Source organism: Chionomys nivalis, chromosome 5 (assembly GCF_950005125.1).
Source record: "Chionomys nivalis chromosome 5, mChiNiv1.1, whole genome shotgun sequence".
In the NCBI taxonomy this organism is placed as follows: Eukaryota; Metazoa; Chordata; class Mammalia; order Rodentia; family Cricetidae; genus Chionomys; species Chionomys nivalis.
Window position 1 is genome coordinate 24,701,386 of NC_080090.1, and position 25,610 is coordinate 24,726,995.

General features: G+C 44.8%; 2 protein-coding genes across 2 annotated transcripts in view; one reads left to right on the forward strand and one right to left on the reverse strand.

Moving 5' to 3' along the window:
• Positions 1-4,545, reverse strand: part of Eaf1 (ELL associated factor 1) — a 19,359-nt gene extending 14,814 nt beyond the window's left edge. Inside the window, exons 1-2 of the mRNA XM_057769339.1 lie at positions 4,185-4,545; positions 1,788-1,882 (exon numbers count right to left, since the gene is read on the reverse strand). Coding sequence (XP_057625322.1) covers positions 1,788-1,882; positions 4,185-4,545 — 456 coding nt within the window. The remainder of the gene's footprint in view (positions 1-1,787; positions 1,883-4,184) is intronic.
• Mettl6 (methyltransferase 6, tRNA N3-cytidine) lies at positions 4,507-15,601 on the forward strand. The gene is made up of 6 exons (XM_057769340.1): positions 4,507-4,618; positions 5,622-5,989; positions 7,158-7,292; positions 9,533-9,703; positions 11,012-11,153; positions 12,508-15,601. Exons 2-6 carry the CDS (start codon positions 5,765-5,767, stop codon positions 12,681-12,683), a joined length of 849 nt encoding a protein of 282 aa, XP_057625323.1. The 5' UTR covers positions 4,507-4,618; positions 5,622-5,764; the 3' UTR covers positions 12,684-15,601.
• Positions 15,602-25,610: the final 10,009 nt, after the last annotated feature.

Sequence of the window (25,610 nt, forward strand, 5' to 3'; positions counted from 1 at the left end):
CAAATGACCAACATAGCATTCTCCAATGGTAGCCAGTCAACCTGGTAAGCAGAAACTAACCCAAGCTAGTCATCTAAGCAAGCCTTTCAACTGCTCCCCTGTTGCTCTAGGACCAAAGGGTACCATCTTTAAGGTGGCCCCTGGCTCCACCACCCATCCCACAGCGCTATGATGTTCAGAAAACAAGGAGCTCTTGTTCCTGCCCCAGGGCTTTAACTGGGCTTCTGCCTGCTATACCGTGACACTCCTGTCTAAATTCGTCAGCCTTCTGCTAAGTCCAAAGACGAGCTAGGAAACTCTTCTCTAGCTTTCCACAACAAGTGCTTGTTTTGGAGACAGGGTCCCACGTAGCCCAGGCTGGCTTTGTACTCTCAATCATCTTGCTTCCACCTTTCAAATGCTGGGATTACAGGAAAGCATCACATCCAGCAATGGCTATATGTTCCCATATTTAATTCTGGACCCTAAGCTGCACAAAGGGAAGAAATTTACTTGTTCAATTCTTAAGAGCCTAGGAATGGGCTAGTACACTGAACATCCATTCACTATTTGTCAGACATAAGATTTAATTTCTTGCTTAGGAAAAAAAATGCTTGGCTCTTCAACCCCTTATTTTTGCAATAAAAATTTAGGTTTGAAAGGGAGCTTAGGGACCATTTACCCAACCCCTTCATTTTTCATTTGGGAAACTAAGGTCCAGTGGGAGATGATGTAACCTGCCACAAGTAACATGCAAGAAAAGAGGAGTCTGCATGAACAGACTGTTGTTTTTCCTCAGCTCAGAGGTATACAGGCCATTCTGTCAACAGTTACACAGAGCTGTGGAATGCGCTAAGAACCTCTTTCGTGTGTGCGGTGTACTTGCACGTGTGCTTGTTTCCTTGTGTGGAGGTAGATGTGTGTGCACGCGTGCATACAACCCCTGGAGGCTCAAAGTTGACATCAGGTACTTTCCTCAACTGCTCTACAGGCAGGGTCTCTTGCTGAACCCCACTAAGTCGAGCTAGCCACCATGCCCCATGGATATCTGTTCCCTACTTCTGTAAATGTGGGACCATGGGCAGCTGCCATGTTTGCCATGCTTTCTACATGGATTCTGAGGACGCAACTCCAGTCCTCATGTTTGTGCCCTTTATTCTGGGCCATCTCCCCAGGCCAAAGCACTGTTAACACACACTTCAGTTTTCCTTTGGCTGGGGATTGAACCTAGGATCTCATCATGCAAAGCAAGTCCTCTACCACTGAGCTGCAGCTACAGACCCAAAGTGCTGCCCTGAAGAGAGCTTTACAAAATCTTTTCTTCCAAGTCCCTGGTGCAGCTTTTAACTTCATCCTTAAATTAGCAATGTTCCAAACCTTTAGTTCCTTCCTGGGACCATCAGCCTGCACGGAACCCTTACCATATATAAAGATGCCCCTCTGGCTCCTACCTGCCTTCTGGCTGCCTAGTGTTCAGAAGTTGCTATGGTTACACATGGCACATGGGGCCTTTCTCTCCAGAACAGTATGGGAGAAACTCTATGTATGTCTAGCAGAGGGGCTACTGTCCAGATGGAAACCTACCTACTGTACTGCATGCTCAGGAGAGGTGGGTTCAGGAACAAGGGCAAAGAACTACCTTAAACCAAGTCCCATGACACATGAGTTACTACCCACCCAACCCCTAAATTCCAATTTTACTTACATTGACTTATTAAAAATCTAAATAAATAAATAAACAGAAGGAAATTCAAACTAAATAAAATACAAGGATTCATTCTACTAAGTCAACGAGGGAAACAACTCACAGGAATGTGTGGCAGTGTGATTGTGACTTCATCTCCTTTGCCAACCTGGAGCTCTCCTTCACAGGAAGTGTCTATCGATGCTGGCTTAAAATCATCTAAAGGAAAGAAAGAAAATTTCTCATTGGGGGACTGAATATAAGAACTTCTGGGGCATTTTAATTTCAAATTAAAAACTGTATTACTTAAATAAAAATTGTTGAGGATTCTTTCATGGATGTATGTATGTTCCTGTATGTACATGGGTACATATATCTGTAGGATTTTAGTCTCTCAGGTACTGTTAGTCTTTTTGTTATTGTGGGGTTTTTGGGGTGTTTTTTTTTTTGGTTGGTTTTGGTTTTTCAAGACAGGGTTTCTCTTGAGTAGCCCTGGCTGTCCTGAAGCTGCTCTGGAGGCCAGGCCGGCTGTGAACTCACAGAGATCTGACTACCTCTACCTCCTGAGGGCTAGGATTAAAGGCGTGCACCACCACTGTGCGGGTTGTCTTGTTCTGAGACAGAGTCTCTCATTGGCCTGGAACTCACAGAGTAAGTGAGGTCAGCGAGTCGCACATGATCCTTCTGTCTCGACGTTCCCAGCACTGGGATGACAGCTGTTTACTACCACACTGTGTCACTTTTATGTGGGTTCTAGAAATCCAAATCAGACACCCATCCGTTCATAGTAAGCATTTCATAAACTAAGCCAACTGCCCAGCCCCATCATTTAAAATTCTTAAAAAAAAAAGAAAAAAGAAAAAATTACATCATAGAAAACTTTATATATGCTAAAGTATAGAGACTAGAACAATGAGCCAAAAATACTGCCATCCAATTCAATAATTACCAAGTCAAGAATACCTACCTCTACATATGTTGCCTTCAACGACATTATTATTTTAGTGTAGGGAGCTGGAACTCATACACCCTTATGTTAATGCAAGATATTTCCATATTCCAAGAGACAGCTAACATCTATCTTCCACAATACGAGAATTATTAGAACTGTGTGCACAGAAGCCACAGAGCAAACATTCTGGCTGCAAATCGACATGAGACACAGGAGGCCACACGAGGCTGGCTTCTTTCTGCATAGAAACGGTCAAAAGTAGAACCTGCCACACTCAAGCTCTCTCATTTTGAAAAAGATACTTCTAGATATATTCAGAAGCAGACGGGCGAACTCCAGAAGTTATCTTGCTTATTCTTACAAATGACACAATCGGAAGAGCCATTTTACTTCCTGTTATCACACACCTGCCTCACACTTCAGGCCAGGCACACACGTGCAGATTCTCACTTATCGTACTGCTCCTCAGTGGAAAAAAAAAAAAAACGATAGTCTTATCACTTCCCCCAGTATTGCTTCGTTCAAACAGCTGGCTCTGCTGTCAGTGGGAAGCACAGAAACGGCATGACAAGGGGCCACACAAAGATGAGACTTTTGTATCTAACACGCCACACACCCCCTTCCGATGTGTTGAGTCACATTTATTAGCTCCCGTGACGGAGCATGTCCTAACTGGTGTTAACGCTACCGGAAACCAGAAGCCTGTGAATCAGAGAGGGGTGTGCTCGGTCAGCCGAATCTTTACTCAGGACACAGTGTAAGTAGCCCTCTGAGTCTATAATCATGTAGGAAAAGGCCCAACATAATGACTATTTCCATATTCCTTACGCTGCTGTCTTCATTTTCCAAACATAGATCAAGCTTTAACTTATGCCCGGTCCACAAACTCGAATTTTATTCTTCCCCCACAAGTGAGTTGGCCTATAGGGTGGTGTAGGTGACTTGAAGACATTAATGTCAGCTAGGCATGGTAGGTCAGGGCCATAATTTAGGCACTACAGAGACTGAGGCAGTCCTACAGCATGTTCAGGACTGGCCTGAGATATACAGTGAGTTCTAGGCCAGCAGAGCCTACATTAAGACAGTCTCAACCAACAACAAAATGTGTCAAAAGAAGCACAGAAAGAGGAAGAGAAAATCTCATGGGTGCTACAAAGAATGCAGATTCCGTAGATGTGGATGGGGACCAAGAGCCCCAAGGGAAAAGGAAAAGAATGGTGCAGAAAGGAGTAAATGAGGCTCGTGGCAAACGAGAAGTCTTTTCCAGGGCGTCAGTCCTGGTGGAGTAATTCGACAAAGGGGACACAAGGAGAAGAAAGGGGCCTCGTTCCAAAGGAGTAAAGTTTGGCTTAAGGACTGTATGGTAAAGGAATAGTTAGTTGGCAGCAGTCAGAGATTTGGTTTGAGAGGAGCCATCTGAAAATAAAAGAACAGATCGAAGTCCCAGAGGATCTGGGGTGAGAGATAAGAGAAGAGACGCTTTAAAGAGCCGAGGTTGGCCAGGAGGGAGTCGGAGCTGGCACGTGGTGGTCAGAGAGGCCGAAGGGAACACGGGGAGGGCTCACTTACAGCGAATAGTGTGGAAGGAGGCCCGCGGTCGTTTCTCGAAGCTCTCCCCCAGCCGCAGGCAGTGCTCCTCGCGATCTAGCAGCGGGTTCGCCGTGCCGTTCATGGCCTTGCAACTGGCTGGTACCGGGATCGGCGCTCTCCTCGCGCGGCCGCAGTCCCAGATCCCCGCGCAAGCAGCCCGCAGGACCTCGCTCCCGGGACACAGCTCCGGAGCGCGCACTGAGCCAAGTCCGCGCCCACCGGGGGCCGGAAACCAGACTCCACCGCGTCCAGAGAGACTCTGAGGAAGTACTGCCGCTGCGCTTCCGGAAGCGGGGAGGGACTTCCGGCTCCCCAGCGGAAATAGCGGGGGGAGTGCCATGAACAGAGAGAACTTCAATGGACCCTCCTCGTCTCGGGAGGTTAACACCTCGGTTGGGAGATTCGACAGACAGGTGAGTGCGCCCTGGCCTGTCCTTTGCTGTGAATTGATGGCCGGGCGCCCCGAGCGAGGGGAGTGGGTGCATGCGAGGCTGAGCGTTGATTCCGACGACCCCAGACGTGCCCGAGATCCTTGCGGCCTGGTTTATCCTGAGGGTCCCGAGAGAGATGACGGATCTGGGAACTCAGCGACCCGTCCCTCGGTCCTTCCTACTCCGCTCCATGGCTGCGGTGTGAGGGTTTCAGTTCTTGGCCGGCACGCTTCCTTCGGTTGGTGGTGTAGCCTTTTTGGATCAGAAACTCCGGCCTCTCCGGATTAGCTCCATCACCTCCGAAAACAAGAAGCTACGGTCCCAGCGAACCGTGATTCCTCTTTTTACCTGGCAGTAGTCTTCCTGCCTTCAGTTCGGGCTGCTGCTGTCGTTTTAAAGTCTCATTTTCCACGGCACTGAACGTTGATGAGAGTTGTCTTCTCGCATGTACTCAGTCAATTCGTGGAAGCGTTCCTTTGCCTCAACCGAATCTATTTCTTGTAGTACTTGACTCATCTGGTTTGAACCGGAGTCCGCTACGTGAGAGTTCTGCTCTCTGAATGTGGAGAGCCGTCTCTTTGTGCTGTAGAGGCGGACTTGGGCTTTGTGACCTCTCCCATCCCCGGCAGGGCGGCAGGGCCTTTGGGTAGGGTCAGCATCTGGTGGGTGTTTGGTGAATCGAGCCGGCGCCTTAAAAGCTCGTCAGGAACCTCCCCCCGCCCCCCAGAGTCTTGGACTATTTTAGAACCAAACTCTAGAAGTTCTAAAGAATGCTCTAGCTCGGTGAGTCGGTACACCCACAATCCCAGCACTTGGAAGGCTGAGGCAGGAGGATGTACGTTCAAGTGACCCCCTGGGCTTCTTCCATAGGGAATTCAAGGCCAACTTTCCATAACTAGACCCTGGCTAACAGGAACAAAGGAGTGGGGATGGAGCACAGGCAGGCTATTACAGAATCACTAACCAGAATCTTTTTCCTAAGTAGCATTGTAGGCTGCTGAAGCTTGAAAGTCACCTGGGGAAAATGCACCTGGGAAAACCCGGTGTCTGCAGTATCAGCTCCGAGTACTCGTCCGGTCAAAGACCAGAGAATCTTTAGCAGCGTTGAATGTGTTCCCACCAGCTGCAATGGCTTCTTTCCAAAGGCAAAGTCTGCAAGCAAGGATTCTTAGCTCAGAAGAAGAGGACAAGCTGCAAAGAGACCGAGCTTTGGTTTCTGATTTTAAACAGCAAAAACTGGAAAAAGAGGCTCAGAAGAATTGGGACCTTTTTTACAAAAGAAACAGTACCAATTTTTTCAAGGACAGACACTGGACCACCAGAGAGTTTGAGGAGCTGAGATCATGTAGGGAGGTAGGCTGGGGTTTCTGCTGGCCCTGAGCCATCTTCATCTGGAATGCGAGCATAGAGTATGTGCTCCCAGATGTGAATCTTGGCTGTCATTTCTCCGAAGCTGTCTACCGTGTTTTTTGAAACAGCATCTCTCACTAGGACCTGGGACACACAGATTAGCTTGGGCTAGATGGCCGGTAAGCCGCAGGGAGCCTTCCCAGCACTGGGATTCCAAGCATGTGTCACTGTGACTAGCTTTTTATGTGAATGCCAGGACTTAAACTCAAGCCCTTGCCATGGTGTGGCAAGCGCTTTACTGACTGAACTATCCTAAAGAAAATTTATAGAGCCTGTCCTATTTGTGAAGGAGCGTTCTGTTTGGCTTTAAATAATTTTAGCAATTTCGGTGCTGTTTAGTAGGAAACGACTTTTAAGGTTTTCTTTTTAGATTAGTTTATTTTTATTATCTTATGTGTATAAGTGTTTTGCCTGCATGTATGTCCGTGCACCACATGCGTGTCTGGTTCCTGTGGAGGTGAGAAAGCTCTAGAGGGCACCAGGTCCACTGGAGCTGGAATTACAGCAGCTGCCATGTGGATGTAGGCAATTGAACCTGGCTCCTCTGGAGAAGTAGCCAGTGCTCTTAACCACAGAACCATCTCTCCAGCCTCTTAATGTTATTTTCTGCTTACTTAAAGCTAATCTTAAAGTTGGAAATATTAAAGATTCAGAGTAAACTTTAGCGACAGATTGAGGCTACTTATGGTAGTTAATAGTAGCGATCAACCATTTCTAAGAATCTTACATACATTCTCCTATTTAAGCTTTATAGCAGATCTATGAAGTCCATTAATATTCTCATTTGTAGAAAAATTTGGAGGCTCAAAGCTGTAGAAATAGTTGCCCAAGCACTGACTACAGAGGCAAAGAAGAGCTGGGATTTGAGGCAGAAGGCTAGCCCCAGAGTGTCTGCATTGTGATCATGCTGGTTTAATTCTTGTAGTTGTTGTTCTTATTACTGAACTGCCTGGTTTGAGGTCATAAGTGAGGTACCAGTATTAGCTTTTCCTTACTGGTTCTGTTGCTTGTTATCTGCTTCATGAGGTTAAGAGATGTTGTCTCTTGCCTGCTAAACCTTTTAGCTTGGTGTGTTTAATGTCCTATCATGTTTTGTGTTTTCATTCCTCAGTATGAAGGTCAAAAATTGATTTTGTTGGAAGCTGGATGTGGAGTTGGGAACTGTTTATTCCCACTGTTGGAAGAAGATGTGAATATCTTTGCCTATGCCTGTGACTTTTCTCCAAGGGCAGTTGACTATGTTAAGGTTGGTGTGCCATATATTATTCTGTTGTTTCTGTCCTTGGCCCATTTGTCTAATTCCAGTCCTTTTATAGCACTTAGCAGCTATGATCACCATGCATGTCATTTTCTTTTGAATGTATGTATGGAAACATTTTGATTCAAAGCAAAGCAAGAAAAATACTGTACAGTGCCTTTGTACTTCATTCATATCAGTTGCTTTATAGATTTGTCTCTGATTGTTTGCATTTATAAATCAGGTTAATGTGACCAGTATTGCACATGTGCTTCTCAAAACTCATATGCGCAGTCCTCTGCGACAAATACTGGAGAAAATAAAATCCCTCAGAAGAAAAGTGTGAATATTTAAATTTTAATAGATAATATCGCGTTTCCTTTTTAAAACGTTATGCTGTGTGTGTATATTTTTGAGGGGTGGTGGTTTCAAGACAGCGTTTCTCTGTGTAGCTCTGGCTGTCCTGGAACTCACTCTGTAAACCAGGCTGGCCTCAGACTCAGAGATCTTCCTGCCTCTGATGGGATTAAAGGCGTGTACCACCACTGCCCAGCTGCCAGTTTATAATTGATATAAAAGGCACTCTTTCCTCTATTTCCTCAGTATTTTTTGATTTTGCCAATCATTGAGAAAAATAATGTCTCAGTATTTTATTTTTCTTATTACCAGGGATATTGAAGATTGAAATATGCAAATACATATACCTTTTCTTCTGCCATGAACTCCTTTCTTTCTTCTACATGTATTTATTGAGAGCTTACTGGGAGAATCCTTTTGCAAGGGTGCACACACAGCTTAACTCCCCAAGATAGCAGTTGCTTGGCTTGGAGGACAGTCACTCTGAACATCTAGTTTATTCATTTAAAAAGTGACTTTTGTGTCAGGTGATAGTCGCACACACCTTTAATCCCAGCACTCAAGAGGCAGAGGCAGGCGGGTCTCTGAGTTTAAGGACAGAGTGGTCCTACAGAATGAGTTTCAGGACAGCCAGGGCTACACAGAGAAACCCTGTTTCAAAGAGAAAAAAAAATTGCCTTTCGCAGGTCAGAAGATTCAGTTCAGTAGTTTAAAGTGCTTACTGCTCTTATAGAGAACCTGAGTTTGATTCCCAGCACCCTCATCTGGTGGCTAACAACTGACTGTGTGAGACCCTCATCCCTTATTCTTATATTTTTGGTTGTGAGCCTAGCCTTTAACGGCTGAGCCATCTCTCCAGCCCTCATCCCTTATTCTTAAAGGGACGAGAAGGAATTTCCTAGAAGAATGTTTTAAAATTAGAAACCCCAGACTAGCTTCATGTTCCCAGAAAGTGCCCCCCCCCCCCCCACACACACACACACTCGCTCGGGAAATTCCAAAGCATAAGGACCTGACCACCTGGTGGAGGCTGACAAAGATGGCCTGACTCAGGGGCAGGTGGCCTTTCTCTGAAAACAAAGAACAAGCTAACTAAATGAATGGGAGAGAAAGCAAAGACCTTGCACCTGTGCCAAACCCCCCTGACTGCCCAGAAGGGCTGCTTGTGATTTTTGCCTTTCAAAAAGCTAACCCCACAAAGGAACACTTAACTCCTCTCTCTACCTCGCTGTGGTGGGGTGTTAGAGACGGGGGTTCCAAGCTAGCTCGCAATAAAACCTTGCTTTTTGCAGTCTGGTCTTCTCTGATTTCTAGTGGTCTCTCTGGAGGTTGTAATCTGGGCACAACAACCACTCCACTTCCAGTGGATTCAGTGCCATCTGGTCTCCAAGGGCACCTGTACTCACCTGTACATACAGAAACATAAATAAAAATAAATGAATCCTTTTTTTAATACTAAATATTCTCACCCAGTAGCTTTGCATATTAATTTTTTCAGGTCCCTGTTTACATGATAAAAAAGCTTATTCCCTTCCTTTATAATACTCATACATGTACTGGAGCCTATCAATCAACTGTGCGAGGAGTGTACTCGTTAGAAAGTATACTGGGTTAGGATCGTTAGTCTTTATCTCTAGAGAAGCAGGCCTCTGAGATGCTTGGTTTTAACTAAGTGATAGACTATATTCTGCCCTCAGTTAAAAAGAGTTTGCTGAAATACTACCTTGTTCCCTGTAGCAGTGTCAAATATTACTTCCCCAGTAGCAAGTGACCAGTCTATGTAGCAGTAAACAAGTAGAAACAGGATCTTTCTTCAGTGCTACGTGTTCATACATAAATCAGCAGGGTGGTTAATTAAAATCTTTAGTTCTTTCTGTTTTTCCCCTCTCTAGCAAAATCCTTTATATAATACAGAGAGATGCAAAGTGTTCCAGTGTGACCTCACTAAAGATGACCTTCTTGACCATATCCCACCAGAGTCTGTGGATGCCGTTACATTGATCTTTGTGCTCTCAGCAGTTCACCCTGAGAAGATGCACCTTGTCTTACTAAATGTCTACAAGGTTAGTGATTGATGTCTGTACTTGAGGGTTGGCCACCCTGGCTTCCTTGCTGTAGCCCCAGCATCTTCCCATTTTCAATGGGTAGACTATAGCCAGTCTAAGGGGAGGACTTGCTGGCATAGAGCAGCCACTGAAGCTCTGGGTTTGTGCAGTGCCATGGCCAGCTCCAGAGCAAGGAAGGTGTTGCAGTTACCTGGGATCCGTAAGGTGAGAGGGCATGTGATTAAGTGGAGAGTACAGTCACTGAAAGCCTAGATTCTAAGCTGGTTCACTACCTAGGCAGGTTCCTTCACCTCTCCAAGCCTGTTTCTATGCCTGAGAAATATTGGGATAATGCTTCTGAGACGGTAGCAATTGAGGAAGATTGAATAAGATACATGGCGTGTGCCAGCACAATGCCTGCACTCTCCTAAGTGCTCCTCAAAACCGCTGTGGCCAACAGGAGGCTGCTATAGCATGCCTGTAATCCTCGGACTTGGGACTGAGATAGGAGGATTGTCATGAGTTCAAGGCCAGCCTGAGCTATAAACTTTCTCTGAAAACAAGCCAGCATGCCAGCATACACCTTCAGCCTCAGGAATATCAAGAGTTCAAGATCATTTTAAAACAAGTGCTCTGTGCACGGCGAACTGCTGTGGGTCTTGGCACACCTGTCACCTAGGGTATAGAATAGATGTGTACACACCGTCTTCCCTGAGGAAAGGGTGACTTTCCTTATTCTTCCACATGGTGCAGACTTCCTGCTACAGAGAGCAGATGGTCAGGCCAGAGCCCAGCACTTTGGGGTGGGGGGAGTATCAGGGTTGGAACCCAGTAGGGAGTCTCACACAGGAGCCCTTCAGAGCTAAGTTGTCAGAAGCAGATAGCTGGAAACTCAGGCTAATGAAGGAGATGTCTTATGCCTTGCGGAAGGCAGAGTGTGTCTCTTGTTCTTACTTTTATGTGGGACCTAAAGCTGTACTGTGGTCCCCAAGACATTTTTTTTAATTTTGTTTTTTGTTTTTTTGTTTTTTTTTTTTGAGATAGGGTCTTCTTGCTATGTATCCCTGGTGGGCCAGGTACTCAGTAGGTAGGCCAGGTTGGCCTCAAACTCAGAATGTTACTCCTGCCTCAGCTTCATGAGTGCTGGGATTACAGGTATGTACCACACCTGACAAGTTTTTTAAAAGCAACCATTCATATTAAGGTATTTTATATGCTTTCTTTCATAACTACCACAGGTCTGCGTTTTGATACCTAATGTCATCAGATTGTATTTTATTTGACTGGGTTCCTCTGAGTTATTTGCAACCTGCTTTACTTTTGTAGGTACTAAAACCAGGCAGAAGTGTCTTGTTCCGTGACTACGGGCTACATGATCATGCGATGCTTAGATTTAAAGCTGGAAGCAAACTTGGAGAAAATTTTTATGTCAGACAAGATGGAACCAGGTCCTATTTTTTTACTGATGGTAAGAGGAATGGAGTATTTCCTTAATGTTTCAGTCTGTGTCTCTGTTTACTTGACTCCACATCAGTGGACTGCTGCTGGGGCAGCTAATGTGGCCATGCTAACACAAGTCCCAGATCCTTAGAATAAACCTGCTGCACACCACCTCCCAGAGCCTGCTGAGACGACCCCAGCTCTGGCCTCTGCTGATGGTGGCTAATGAGTGAGCTGGAAGAGTAGACAGACCTCAGACATGTCACATGGGGCCAAAGGGAGAACCGTAAGATAGCATGGTAACGGAGGCTAATTTCCCAGACCAGAGGCAAAATTCTTCTTGAATAAAAGTAATTGGATCTGTTTTCAAATAGACAAATTTGCTACCAAAGAATCCTGGGAATATAACTCAGTTGCTAGAGTGCTGGCCCTACCATGAGAAGTAGGGATATGTTTTTTGTTTTTGTTTTTTTTATTTTTATTTTAATTTTTTTTAATATTTATTTATTTATTTATTTATTTATTTATTATGCATACAACATTCTGTCTGTGTGTATGTCTGCAGGCCAGAAGAGAGCACCAGACCTCATTACAGATGGTTGTGAACCACCATGTGGTTGCTGGGAATTGAACTCAGGACCTTTGGAAGATCAAGCAATGCTCTTAACCACTGAGCCATCTCTCCAGCCCCCTGTTTTTGTTTTTTTTTTTAAAAAAAAAAAAAACAATAACAAAAAATGAATGAAGGAAAAGAAAGAAACCCAGCATACTAGCACAGGCCTTTGTACCAAGCACTGGGGAAGCTGAGGCAGAAGCATTAAAAATGCCAGGCCAGGGCTGGAGAGATGGCTCAGTGGTTAAGAGCATTGCCTGCTCTTCCAAAGGTCCTGAGTTCAATTCCCAGCAACCACATGGTGGCTCACAACCATCTGTAATGAGATCTGGTGCCCTCTTCTGGCCTGCAGACATACACACAGACAGAATATTGTATACATAATATATAAATAAATATTAAAAAAAAAAAAATGTCAGGCCAAAGCTGGGCGGTGGTGGCGCACGCCTTTAATCCCAGCACTCGGGAGGCAGGCGGATCTTTGTGAGTTCGAGACCAGCCTGGTCTACAAGAGCTAGTTCCAGGACAGGCTCCAAAGCTACAGAGAAACTCTGTCTCAAAAAAAAAAAAAAAAAAAAAAAATGCCAGGCCAGCCAGAGATGTAAAGTAAAATTCTGTCTCAGCAGGGGAAATCAAAGAAGAAAAGTTTAGCAAGAAATGAAATGAAATAAAATTTAGCATTGAAGTTTGCATTACAGGAAAAACAACAGACAATCTTGCAGCCTGTCTCAGTCCTCACCCTCAGAGCTCACCACTGCTTGCCTTCTAGAGTTCCTGGCGCAGCTCTTTGCAGATGCAGGTTATGAGGAAGTGGTGAACGAGTATGTGTTCCGAGAGACGGTGAATAGAAAAGAAGGCTTGTGTGTGTCTCGAGTTTTCCTTCAGAGCAAGTTCCGGAAACCGCCAAGGGATCCAGACCCTACCACTGACTCTGCTTCACTTTGAAGAAAGAAGTTTTAATCTACTTTATATACTTTTATATTCTGAATTTTTCAAATTTCATGCATAATTTTTGTATGATAAACAAGTGAGGACTGGGGAGTTAGCTCAGGAGGTAAAGTGTTAGCTGTGCATGCCTAACCAAGTGTGAACCCCAGGAATCTGTCTAGAAAAAAAAGGCGGAGTGCTGGAGAGATGGCTCAGTGGTCAAGAGTGTTGGCTGCTTTTTCAGAGGATCTGGGTTTGATTTCCAGCACCCACATGACATCTCTAGTCCTAGGGTACCGCTGAGGATGAAATGCCCTTTTCTGGCCTCTTCAGATGGTATATAGACATACACGCAGGCAAAACACCCAAATAAAAAAGAAAAAATCCAGGTTTCGTAATTTGAATCTATAATCCAGTACTCCTACCTCAAGAGAAGCAAAGATAGAAGAATCATCTGGAAGCTCCAAGACCAGCCAGCCTGAATGACGCAGTATGGCAGAGAAGAGGCAAGAGACCTGGCCTCAGAAAGGTGGAGGATGAGAACCGACTCCTGAGAATTGTTCTCTGACCTTCACATGTGCACAGATGAGTAAATGAACAGTGAATATTTGCACACATAGAAAACAGAATTTGCCGGGCGTTGGTGGCACACGCCTTTTTAATCACAGCACTCGGGGAGGCAGAGGCAGGGGGATCTCTGTGAGTTCTAGGCCAGCCTGGTCTACAAGAGCTAGTTCCAGGACAGGCTCCAAAGCTACAGAGAAACCCTGTCTCAAAAAAACAATAAGTAAAAAAAAAAAAGAAAAAAAAACAATAAGTAAATAAATAAATTGAGTCAAGAGTAGTGGCACACGCTTTTAATCCCAGCCCTCAGAAGGCAGAGACAGGTGGATCTTATGAGTTTGAAGCCAGATTGGTCTACAAAGAGAGTTCCAAGACAGTCAACCAAGATTACAGGACCCTGTCTCGAAAAAGAAAAAAAAAATCTTGGGTTGGAACTGACAGTAGCTCAGTTGGTAGAATGCTGGCCTAGCATGGATGAAACTGGGTCACATCCTCAACACTGAATTAACCAGGTGTAGGGGCACACTCATAATCTAAGCTCTTGTGGGGTAAAGGCAGAAAGAAGTGTTGGGCTAAGGAGACAGCTAGAGCTTTTTTACAAGTGAAGACCAAATTTAAATCCCAAGAATCTGCATGAAGCCAGGTATGGTGACGTGCATTGTAATTCTAGCAGTGGAAGATGGGAGATGGGGACAAAATTTCCCAGAAGTCGGCTAGCCAGGTGTATGCAACCACAAACAGCAGAGATAACCTGGTACAAAGTAGAGGTCCAATAACAGATTGTCCTGTCTCACACGGTTCCCTGACACCCATGCATATAGATACACACACACACACCAAGCCTGCTGACCCATTCAAAACCTGGGACCCACATTGTGAAAGGAGAGACTTGGTTTTCACAGATTGTTCTCTGACCTCCATATGCACACCATGGCACATGTGCACACACAGTTAATAAATATTTTTAAAAGGTTGTTTTTAATTTGTTAGATAGGGTTTCTCTGTGTTTTCTTGACTGTCATAGAACTCAATCTGTAGACCAAGCTGGCCTCAAACTCAGAGATCTACCTGCCTCTGCTTCTGCTTCCTGAATACTGAGATTGAAGGCACACACCATCACTGCCCAGTTTTTTTGTTTGTTTGTTTGTTTGTTTTAGATGGCATCTCTTTATGTAGTCCTGACTGTTCTGGAACTCGCTCTTTAGACAAGGTTGCCCTCAACTCACAGAGATCCACCTGCCTCTGCCTCCTGAGTGCTGGGATTAAAGGTGTACATAGCAAGTTTGAGGCCAGGTTGGACTATGTGAGGCTCCAGCCCCAAAACAGAGCCAAGAATTAAATCTTGGTTGAATACTTGATACGTAAGATGCCGAGCATCTTCAGTTTTTTCATAGTTAATTGATACTTTCTTGTGATCACCAGTGCTGAAAATACCACATAAATATGTGCAGTACAGAATAGCAGGAGCATGTTTATGGTTGTTTCAGGAATTGTTGGAAATTCTGTTCTATTCCTAAACCAAAATGTAATGACGTTTAAAGAAACACAAGTCACCAGGTGATGGTGGCACATGCCTTTAATCCCAGCAAGTGGCCCTCTGAGTTCTAAGCCCCCCTGGTCTACAGAGTGAGTTTAAGGACAGCCAGGGCTACACAGAGAAACCCTGTCTTGAACACTCCCCCCAAAAAGAAACAAGTCAGCAATTTGCTAGGTTTTTTTGTCTTGGGGTGTGTATATGTGTGTTGTATGATGTGTGTGTCGTGGCATTTCAATTGTAATTTAATAGAGACTGCCTGAATGTCTGAGAGTAAAACAGTCCCACTGGTCTGTAAGGCTGACTGCCACTGGCTTGACCTCAGTCTGAAACGGTGATCCTGCCTCCAGGAATCTCAGAGTGAGACTGTGTTGAGAGCTGTTTCCTCCAATTTTATAATCCTCTAATAGATTTATAATAATTTATAATAGAGCTGGAATTAAAGGCGTGCACCACTGTCATTAAAGGCTTATACCGCCCAGTTTCTATGGCAACTATTGTAGCTACAGGGATTAAAGGTGTGTGTCATTATGGCTACTGATATTAAAGGTGTGTTACCATAATCTGATATATAAGGCTGATCAGTAGGACTGTTTTACTCTCAGATCTTCAGGCAGTCTTTATTTATTAAAATACAATTGAAATGCCACTACGTGTGTGTGTGTGTGTGCGCGTGTGCACGCAGGTGTGATGTCTTCCTCTTTCACTCTATACCTTATATCCTGGATGCAGTCACTTGCTGAACCAGGAGCTTGTCATCTGGCTAGGCTGGCTAGTCATTGGGTTCTCAGGATCCACCAGTCTCCACCTCCCAGTGCTGCTAGAGTCATGAGTCTATGGGGGCCATACTTATTCCAACCACCACACAGCTTGCTGTGGGTGGGGCCATCCCTGGGTTGGGTTCTACAAGAAAGCAGGCTGAGCCATGCCCAGCTTTTTATATGATTGCTGGATATTTGACCTCAAGTCCTTGTGCCTTCACTCTTAAGCACTAGGCCCTTTAAATAGTAATTATGTTTTTGTTACAGGTGTTTTGTCTACAGGTATGTCTGTATACTACATGCCTAGTTGCCCTGGAGGCCACATGGCATCAGATCCTCTGGAACTGGAATCACAGATTGTTGAGTCTTGAGCCACTATGTGAGGTCTGGGAATCGAACCTAGGTCCTCTGGAAGAGCTCTTAACCATTGAGCTCCAGTCCCTTTAGACAGTAATTTTAAAAATCATTCTCACAGTACAATTTTAAAGATATACTAATTTGATATTTACATGCTGAGGAGTGGTGATAGGAAAATATTAAAAGCCTGCTTGTCCTAATTAAACCATTGTTTCCAGATGTCTTAGTTTGGGTGCTATTGCTATGATGAAACACCATGACCAAAAGCAAGTTGGGGAGGAAAGGGTTTCTGCTTCTACATCCACAGTCCATCATTGAAAAGAATCAGGAAAGGAATTCAAACAGGACAGGAACCAGGAGTCAGGAGCTGATGCAGAGGCCACGGAGGGTGCTGCTTACCAGCTTGCTCCCCATGGCTTGCTCCCCATGGCTTGCTCAGCCTGCTTTCTTGTAGAACCCAACCCAGGGATGGCCCCACCCACAGCAGGCTGTGTGGTGGTTGGAATAAGTATGGCTCCCATAGACTCCTATGTTTGAATGTGTGGCCTGTACGGAGTGCACTGTTAGGAGGTGTGACCATGTTGGAGTAAGTGTGGTCTTGGAGGACTTGTGTCTCTGTGGGGTGGGGCTTTGAGGTCTCAAGCTCTGCCCAGCGTGGAGCACAGTCCACTTCTGCTGCCTATGGATCAAGATAAAGCACTCTCAGCTCCTTCTCCAGCTCCACATCTGCCTGCCTGCTGCCATGCTTCCCACCATGATGATAATGGACTAAACTGTAAGACAGCCCCAATTACATGTTTTCTTCTATAAGAGTTAACATTAGAGTCGATGTGGTCATGATGTCTCTTAATAGCAATAGAAACCCTAACTAAGACAGACTGGGCCCTCCCCTCAATCACTAATTAAGAAAATCCCCTACAGACCTGCCTACAGCACAGTCTTAGGGAGACACTTTCTCAAATGAGGTTCCCTCCTCTTAGGACTCTTGCCTTTGTCAAGTTAATATAAAATTAGCCAACATACTGTGAGAACAGAAAAGGACAAAACACTGCAGTTTGTAATATACAGTAGTACATACTCGTCTTGAGCCTAGGCTGAACTGTTTTAGATGGTGTTGTTAGTGTGTGCTGTGACTGCATGCACCAGGCAAGGCGTACATACATGTTTGTTCACAGCCAAGGCTTCAGTGACATCACACAGTGCATCGCAGGTAGGCATGGCCAGCATGGCCTTAGGTTCATTTCACCTTTGACTCTGAAATGCATTTGGTGATTGCACATTTAGAAAACTTTTGTGACCCTCACCTTTAGTTATCTGACCTTGTATGTGGTCAGCACCCACCGTTTAAAAACCTGGGACATAAAGACACTTTTGTCATTAATGGGACTTATGTCTCCAGGTCGCCCAACAGACAACTCAAGGGGAAAATGGGGCTGAAACAACCCATACTTTTAGCCTGATTGGTCTTTTTCTCCCTTTAAATCATTTGGTACTTCTCTAGCACCAGTGTTCCTAAACACTGCTCTCGTCTGCTGAAGAACCTATCATGGCTTTCTGCCTTTTTGATAATTGTTGTGTGTGTGTGTATGTGCACACGCGCGTGCTCACAACCATCTGTAACTCCATTTCCAAGGGATTCAACACTTTTATCTGGCTTTCTCTGGCACCAGGCATTCTTTTGCTGCAATACATATATGCAGGCAAAATATTCATATACATTAATCTAAAAGCAAATGTTTCTGTTGCTGTTGAGACAGGGTCTTGCTGTGTAGTCCTGGCTGGCCTGGAATATACTGTGTAGATCAGGCTGGCCTCTGCTGGGATTAAAAGCATACACCACCACACCTAGCTGAGTTACTTAGTTTTTTGTTGTTGTACTAGGGATTGAACCCAGGCCCTCACATGTGCTAGGCAAGTGCTTTATCATTGAGCTAACCCACAATCCTTTAAAAAAAAATTTAACACTGAAACAACTCAGGTCCTCAAGCATGATAGCAAGTGCCTTTATCTGCTAAGCCATCTTGCCAGCCCTTTCTGCCAGATTGTGGATGCCCTCTATAATTGGCTAGTTGCCCTAAGAAGGGAATAGGAAGACTACCACCTATCCCACCCAACCCCCATCTGCCCAGTGCAGTTTCTCCAGAAACGCAGTTGATGCTTGCTTCAGTTTGAATTTTAGCTGTGAAAGGGAATTGGAGTGTGTCCAGTTTCCTGCTGGGAAGCAGTGGCTAGAGAGAAATGCTGAGGCCCGGTGCTAATTTTGCTGTAGACTATAGGGAACTCCCTAAATTGGTCTGATACCCTGGACCCTGTCATACATGACTTTTACATTATGACACAGAATTGAAGTTCTTTGCATATGTGCATAAAAAATGGCCTTGCAAGCTGTTTCCATGTTTGGTGTGGAACAATTCTGTATTCTGTCAATTACATTTTAAATAAACACTGATTGGCCAGTGGCCAGGCAGGAAGTATAGGCAAGGCAAAGAGAACAGGAGAATTCTGGAAAGAAGGAAGCCCATTCCTCCCTGACCTGCCCAGACACGGAAGAAGCAGGATGTGACCTGCCCCGCTGAATAAGGTACTGAGCCACATGGCTAACACAGATAATGGGCTATATAAGTTATAAGAGTTAGCCAATAAGAAGCCTGAGCTAATGGGCCAAGCAGTGTTTTAGTGAATATAGTTTCTGTGTGATTATTTCCGGGCTAAGCTAGCTGGGCGGCCTGGACGGCAAGCAGGCCCTCATGTTACATGTTTGCTTGCAGAAAGTTGTTGATAAGAACACCACCCTGAGCACATGATTGCCTGCATGTGCAGCCAACTAGGGCCTTTCAACCTCAACCATTTTTTGAAGAGAGGCAGTACTGATGGAGATAGGCACTATTCATGTGGTTCTGTCCAGTCAGAATAAATCCCCCAGTCCTGAATAGAGGAGCAGTTGACTTAGAGCTCAGGCTTCCTGGCTGACCTTCAGGGCCATCTGTTTCAGCTTGGGAGCAGCCCTTTTCTCCTGCTAGTCAGTTCTATGTAGTCTCTCCTTTGGAGACTCAAAAATGGCTATACAAGCAAGAAGAAAACTGATGAGAGGATTTTGTCTTTTGCAGTGTTTTTTTTTGTTTGTTTGTTTGTTTGGTTGTTTTTTTTTTTTTTTTTTTTTTTTTGGTTTTTCGAGACAGGGTTTCTCTGGTTTTGGAGCCTGTCCTGGAACTAGCCAGGCTGGTCTCGAACTCACAGAGATCCGCCTGCCTCTGTCTCCCAAGTGCTGGGATTAAAGGCGTGTGCCACCACCGCCCGGCTGCAGTGTTTTTCTTAAAATCAACTTGTAAAGACTTACAAGAAATTGCATAGGTCCCAAAGGAGGAGCAGTTATGGGGGGAGGGCAGGAGGGTCTGGGTCTCAATTAAGTCCCTCGCTTCCACCAAAGGCATCCCATGCTGGCTTAGCCCAGAAAGTCCTTTCCCTCTACCTCAGATTTTGTAGCTGAGCCTAGTTAAGACAGCATAAAGTAGGAAGAGGGAAAGGCATAGTGTAATGGTGAAGTGTAGGCAGAGACCGAGTAATCACACAAAACTATATTAATTACAACACAGTTTGGCCAATAGCTTAGGCTTATTACTAGCTAGTTCTTACATCTTAAATTAACCCATTTCTATTAATCTGTGTATCATCATGAGGATGTGGCCTACTGGTAAGGTTACAATGTCTTTCTCCTCTAGCAGCTAGCTACATGGTGTCTCCCTGACTCCACCTACTTTCTCTATATATCTCTGTTTGGATTTCCCACCTGGCTTCACTCTGCTAAGCCATTGGCTGAAACAGCTTTATTCATTATCCAATAAAAACAACACATATACATAAGGACCTCCCACATCAGTGAAGTTAACCTGGGAATTCTGGTCTAGTTCCTTTGCTTTTTGAACCTCAGATTAGATTCCCCATGTAAAATGTGACCTCAGAATATGAGGATTAAATGAAAAGTTTTTGACTCTCAGAGTAAACACCCCAGGTACACAGGTCTCATTTTAACACATTGTTGTTTATCCTGTACACAAAAAGCTACATAAACAAGACAGGGTTTTTCACAGTAATGAGTTCAGGGATGTCACAGTGGGCACACCTGTTGACAAGCATCCAGCTGAAGAAATGATCAGTATTCCTAAATGTTGCTTCTGGTCACTGATCCCCCACCCAGGGTAACTACCATGCTGACTTTCAACACCATAGTTTTCCCTTTCTGTTTGAAAATTCTCCCTGAAGGAAATTAAAGATGACTTGGGAAGTAAAGAGATGGTTCTGTGGTTAAGAGCACTTGCTGCTTGGCAGGGGACCCAAGTTTGCTCCCACATGATGGCTCCCAACCATCTTGTAACTCCAGTCCTAGGGAATCCTCTGGCCACTGCAGGAACCAGGCACACATGTTGTGCACAACAAACATACAAGCAAAACACCTATGCACATAAAATACATTTTAAAACTAAAATTTCAGTCGACAAATCCTAAGTAAGGAAACAGTGATGGAGAAAGTGGAGTTCAAGAGTAAGATGAACACATAAAGGCCTTGTGCTTCAGGAGATCTTACAAACTAGCTCAGTTACAAATGTCGCTTCTTAGAGAGGGGGCTATCACTTTCTTGCTGGAGATAAAGCTGAGGCCTTTGCTCCTGAGTTCTCATGCACTGCACCTCCATCCTTGTAGCACCTTCAACAACTTCAGTAATGAACAGGAGAGCCACTGTCGTTTCTGCTAGTGTTGATGAGGATGTAATCTCAAGGGACTAAACAGGTATTTGGTCTGGTGGAGATAGCTGAAAGGGAGTGGGGATTCCTGGGGGCTGGGGATGGCCTGGCAGTCTCCGTAATCCTCTGGCCACAGTGGGAGGCTAGTGAGATGGCTCAGTGGATAAAAAGGCTTGACATACAAGCCTAACTACAAGTCCCATCCAAGGAACCCAAATTAAAAGCTGGTGTGGTGGTGCATGTCTCTAATCCTAGCACTGCCAGATGGAGATAGGAGGAGAGTCACCTGGAAACTGTCAGGCTGCCTAGTGTTGAAGAAACAGCCGGCAGAAACCAGGAAGGCTCCGCCTCAGTGAGGGGGAAGGAGAGAAACAACCACCAAAAGTTTCCTCTAGCCTTCACATGCGCACCGTGGAACTCAGGCCCATGCACTGGCGTCGGCACGTGCACACACATTAATCATTTTTTAAAAGAGGATTTCATGTGAGTTGACAGTTTTTTAAAGTTACACTAATTTATGTGTGTACATGTATGTGGGTATGCATATGTCATGATACATGTATGGAAATAAGAGGACAAATTGCTGAAATTAGTTCTCCTCTTCTATCATGTGGGTCGTAGGAATTAACTCAGGTCATCAGGCTTAGCAGGAAGTACCCTTATACTGAGACATCTCCCCGAAGAGTCAACCAGTACAGCTTTGCCACTGCACACACAAAACAGCTCCAGAGACCTAGTGAACTCCACACTACTACAGGAGATGGTGTGTGTGTGTGTGTGTGTGTGTGTGTAGTAATAGCAGAGTTGGAGGTATGAGTGTAAAATACACTGCACAGTATGTGCACATACTTAATGCTATATACTAAAGTTAAATAGATTGCACACATTAGTGTTAATAAAATATCACAGGGTTTGAGTTTGATCATTCATGTCCCTGGACTTAGTTGTCATGTGTTCAAGACTGTGGTCTCTAGGACTGCCATCAGGACTAAATGAGACCATCCACATCAGAGAGCGTTGTCCATACTGTGAAATATAAACTGTGAAATTCTGTCAAATGCTAGGTATTTTTAATATTTTTTTGCCTTCTGCCTTCAACCTCCCACATGATTTTTTATGTCTAGATGTTTCAAACAACTCATAGCCTAGCTCCTCGTCAAGGAGGCTTAATTTTGGAACACTTGCAAATACCTGGGATTAAGAATAGGCTACCACAAGGTGGCGATAGACGCTCAATGTCCTATTGACTTTTTTGAGACAATGTCTTATGTAGTCTTGTCCCTGGGTTTGTGTTCAGTGCTGGAATTAAAGGTGTGTGCCACCGTGATCAGTTTCTACTACCGTCTTAGTCACAGTTATACAGGGACCACTTTTTCTGACCTCGCAGAGTAAGGAGAGCATTGTCAAAATGTGCTTTCTAGGCCAACTTCAGCTGTTAGGGATTGATTTGTACTTCACTGGACAAAATAAACTGAAGATGCTCTTACCAACATTCAGTCTACTTTTGTTTCCTGAAATCAGTTTGTTTTCAACCAAATTTTCACCTTCTAGGCAATCTCTGTGATATCTGTAAAGCCTCAAGGCGCACTGGAGAGCATAAATAGATGGAGGACCTAATAGACAATCTGAAGCTTTTCCCTGTGGATAATAATATACACTCTGTGGACCTCTTCTATCGATAAATAACTCTGAAGATGTATTTTATTACTGCTCAGGATGAAGGCCAAGCAAGGGCAGGGCTATATCTTGGATATCAGTCTGCTACACATTATTTATAGTATTCTTTTGTGTGAATCCAGGGCTTGAACTCAGATCCTCAGGCTTGGTGATAGATGCCTTTACCAGCTGAGCTCTCCGTGGTCCCAGTAGTCGTTGATAGGGTGGTTTCCTGTTCCACAGCTGCCACTCCAGGGGGAAATGGGGAAAAGCAAAGGGGTGCTTTGCAGGATCATGTTTTCTGTTAGGAATAAAATATTTCCTATAAACTATACATATTCTGTTTCTAAAGCCAAATATTTTATTAGAAATAAAATTAGATTGGGTGGTAGTGGCACATACCCTTAATCTCAGCACTTGGGAGGCAGAGGCAGGTAGATCTCTGAGTTTGAACCCAGCCTGGTCTACAGAGTGAGTTCTCACACAATTAAAACTACACAGAGAAACTCTGTCTCAAAAAGCCAAGGGGAAAAAAGAGGAGGAGGAAGACCATAAGATCAGGCTATAGCAGACAAGCCTGTAGGACATTTTCTCAGTGGTTGATATGCAAGGGCACAGCCCAATTAGGTTAGCTTGGCTGGCCAGTGAGTTCCAGGAATCCTCCTGTCTTTATCTTCTCAGCAATGAGGTGACAGCAGCTGCCCCGCACTGGGATTGCTGGACAGGTTCTGCGGATGAAGCCCAGGCCCTCATGTCTACAGGGCTGACACTTTACTAACCGAGCAATCTCCCGAGCTCTGCACTTGCCCATTTAGTAACTGAATTGTTTGATTTTTTGTTATCTAGTTGTTGTGGGGTTTGTGTTTTGTTTTTTATTTTATTTTTTTTAGCTCTTTGTATATTTTTTATGAAAGTGTTTTTGCTCTTTAAAAAGTGTGTGTGTGTGTGTGTGTGTGTGTGTGTGTGTGTGTATCTTCATATCAGTGTAGGTGCCTGTGGAGGCCAAAGGCGTCAGAGTCCTTGGAGCTAGAAGTTATAACAAGTGATTGTGAGCCACCTGATACAGGTGCTGAGCATCAAATTCAGGTTCTCTGAAAGAACAACAAGCGCTCACTTCACTGCTGAGCAACCTCTCCAGTCCTCTTTCTGTAATCTAGATATCAGTCCTGTGTCAGATGAGTAGCTAGCAAATATTTTGTTGCATTCTGTAGGCTGTCTCTTCGTTTAACTAACTGTTCCCTTTGTATGGTCAGACGCTTCATTTTATGAGGTCCCTCTTGAAAATGCTGCACTATTGGAAACTGGCCTGCTCCACAGTGAATTCCAAGTCAGCCAAGGATACTTGGCCTGACTGTCTCAGAAAGAAAAGAGGGAGGGAAGAGGGTGGGGCGGGTTATGTTTGGTAATTTAGAGAACAGAGAGGCCGGTCTGTCTACATAGGGAGTTCCAGAACAGCCCAAGTTACATGATGAGACCCTATCCTAAATCCTTCCCACTCTTAAAAAAAAAATAAAAAGATGTTGGCTATAATGAGGGTGAGAGCAGCAGGGCCAAGCATGGTGGTTCAGGCCTGTGATCCCAGGACTTGAGAGGCTGAAGCAGGAGGGCAGGGAGCTCTGGGCCTGGAGAGCCTGCCTCAAGAAAAGAAAAAGGAGCAGTGTGCAGCAGGCCAGTCAATGCCATTGGGAGGGCTGAGATCTAGAAGACACTTTCAAAGTCAGCCAAGACATCTGAGGAGCCAAGGACATTCCCACAGACTGTTCACTTCATATGAGGGACTTCCTCTGCAACAAGCCAACATGGCTTCTCCATTTCCATGTGAGTGCCAACACAGCAGGGAGTCGCCGAACCACTGGGGAAGGGGAGGAAAACTGCCCAACATGAGAACCTCCATTAGGAAGGAAACAGGGCCCAGCCATTGTGTTTGCTGGGTCATTCCTGATTTTAGCATGATGCTACTACATGGCAGAAGACCCCTCAGTAGGTGAACCTGCTGGCTGGCCTGTATCATCCCCCCACCACACACACACACACAGAGAAAGAAACGAGAGAGACCTTGTTCTGTTACTTGTCTTTGACTGGCTTTGTGAAGTACAGGAGAATGAGTTAATCTGTGTTGGATTCCTCTCTAGTGATCAGTAGACCACCATTCCTCTCTAGGGACCAGTAAACCACCATTCCTCTCTAGTGACCTGTAGACCCCCATTCCTCTCTAGTGACCTGTAGACCCCCATTCCTCTCTAGTGATCAGTAGACCACCATTCCTCTCTAGGGACCAGTAAACCACCATTCCTCTCTAGTGACCTGTAGACCCCCATTCCTCTCTAGTGATCAGTAAACCACCATTCCTCTCTAGTGATCAGTAAACCCCCATTCCTCTCTAATGAACAGTAGACCCCCATTCCTCTCTAGGGACCAGTAGACCCCCATTCCTCTCTAATGAACAGTAGACCCCCATTCCTCAACTGACTGGAATCTTTGTGGAAACTCAACAGCATGCCCTGGGTGAATCCATCCCTCAAAATGTGTTGTGTTTCTCTGGTCAAAGGTGCTTTTCCGCTCCCTAGGCCTTCTGGGTAGAATTGCTCAGCAAGCAGAAGCACGGTTGTGTTTCAGGTCTCTACCTCAAGGCACCTTTGTGCAGTTGGAGAGTGGGGAGGCCTACAGCTCAGACTGCAAGGACTTGTTCTCTGTCTCTCCCATTTGCCCCTAACATCAGCAGTGCCAGAAAACATGGAACTCTTTCTTCACCGCAGAATTGCATATTTTTGTCTAGAAATTGGGCCTGCAGTGAATGTGAAATCTAAAGTAAGCTCAGAGTTTTAATTTCCTTACAGAATAAAGACCTTCTGAAAATAAATGATAGAATAATGAGGCCTGTGGAGAAGAAACACTGGAGCCAAGCGGGATCAGGAGATGGGCTCAGTCCTGTGGTTCTGGGTCTTCGAGTCCAGGAAGAAGGGGCTCACTGGCAGGTCCAGCATGGAGACCACTCCCTATCCCTTTTGTGGCAGCTCTAGACTCCTAGTCACTTATACGAAGGTTGCTTCAAATGTCACCTGTGCTGTTCTCTCTTACGCCATTTTGGGGCTCCCTAAAATACGCATTTAATTTTTTCATGAGCTTTCTGTGGTTTTTTTGGTTGGTTTGTTCTTTGTCTGGTCTTGAACTCTCTATGGCCTAGCCTTGCAAGTTACATTTTTTTTTAAAAAAAGATTTTATTTATTTTTTTATTTATGCATAGGAGTGTTTTACCTGTGTGTGTGCCTGTGGAGGCCAATAGAGGGTGTCGCATCCCTAGGGAGGAAGGGGACAGAGAAGAGTGTGAGGACAG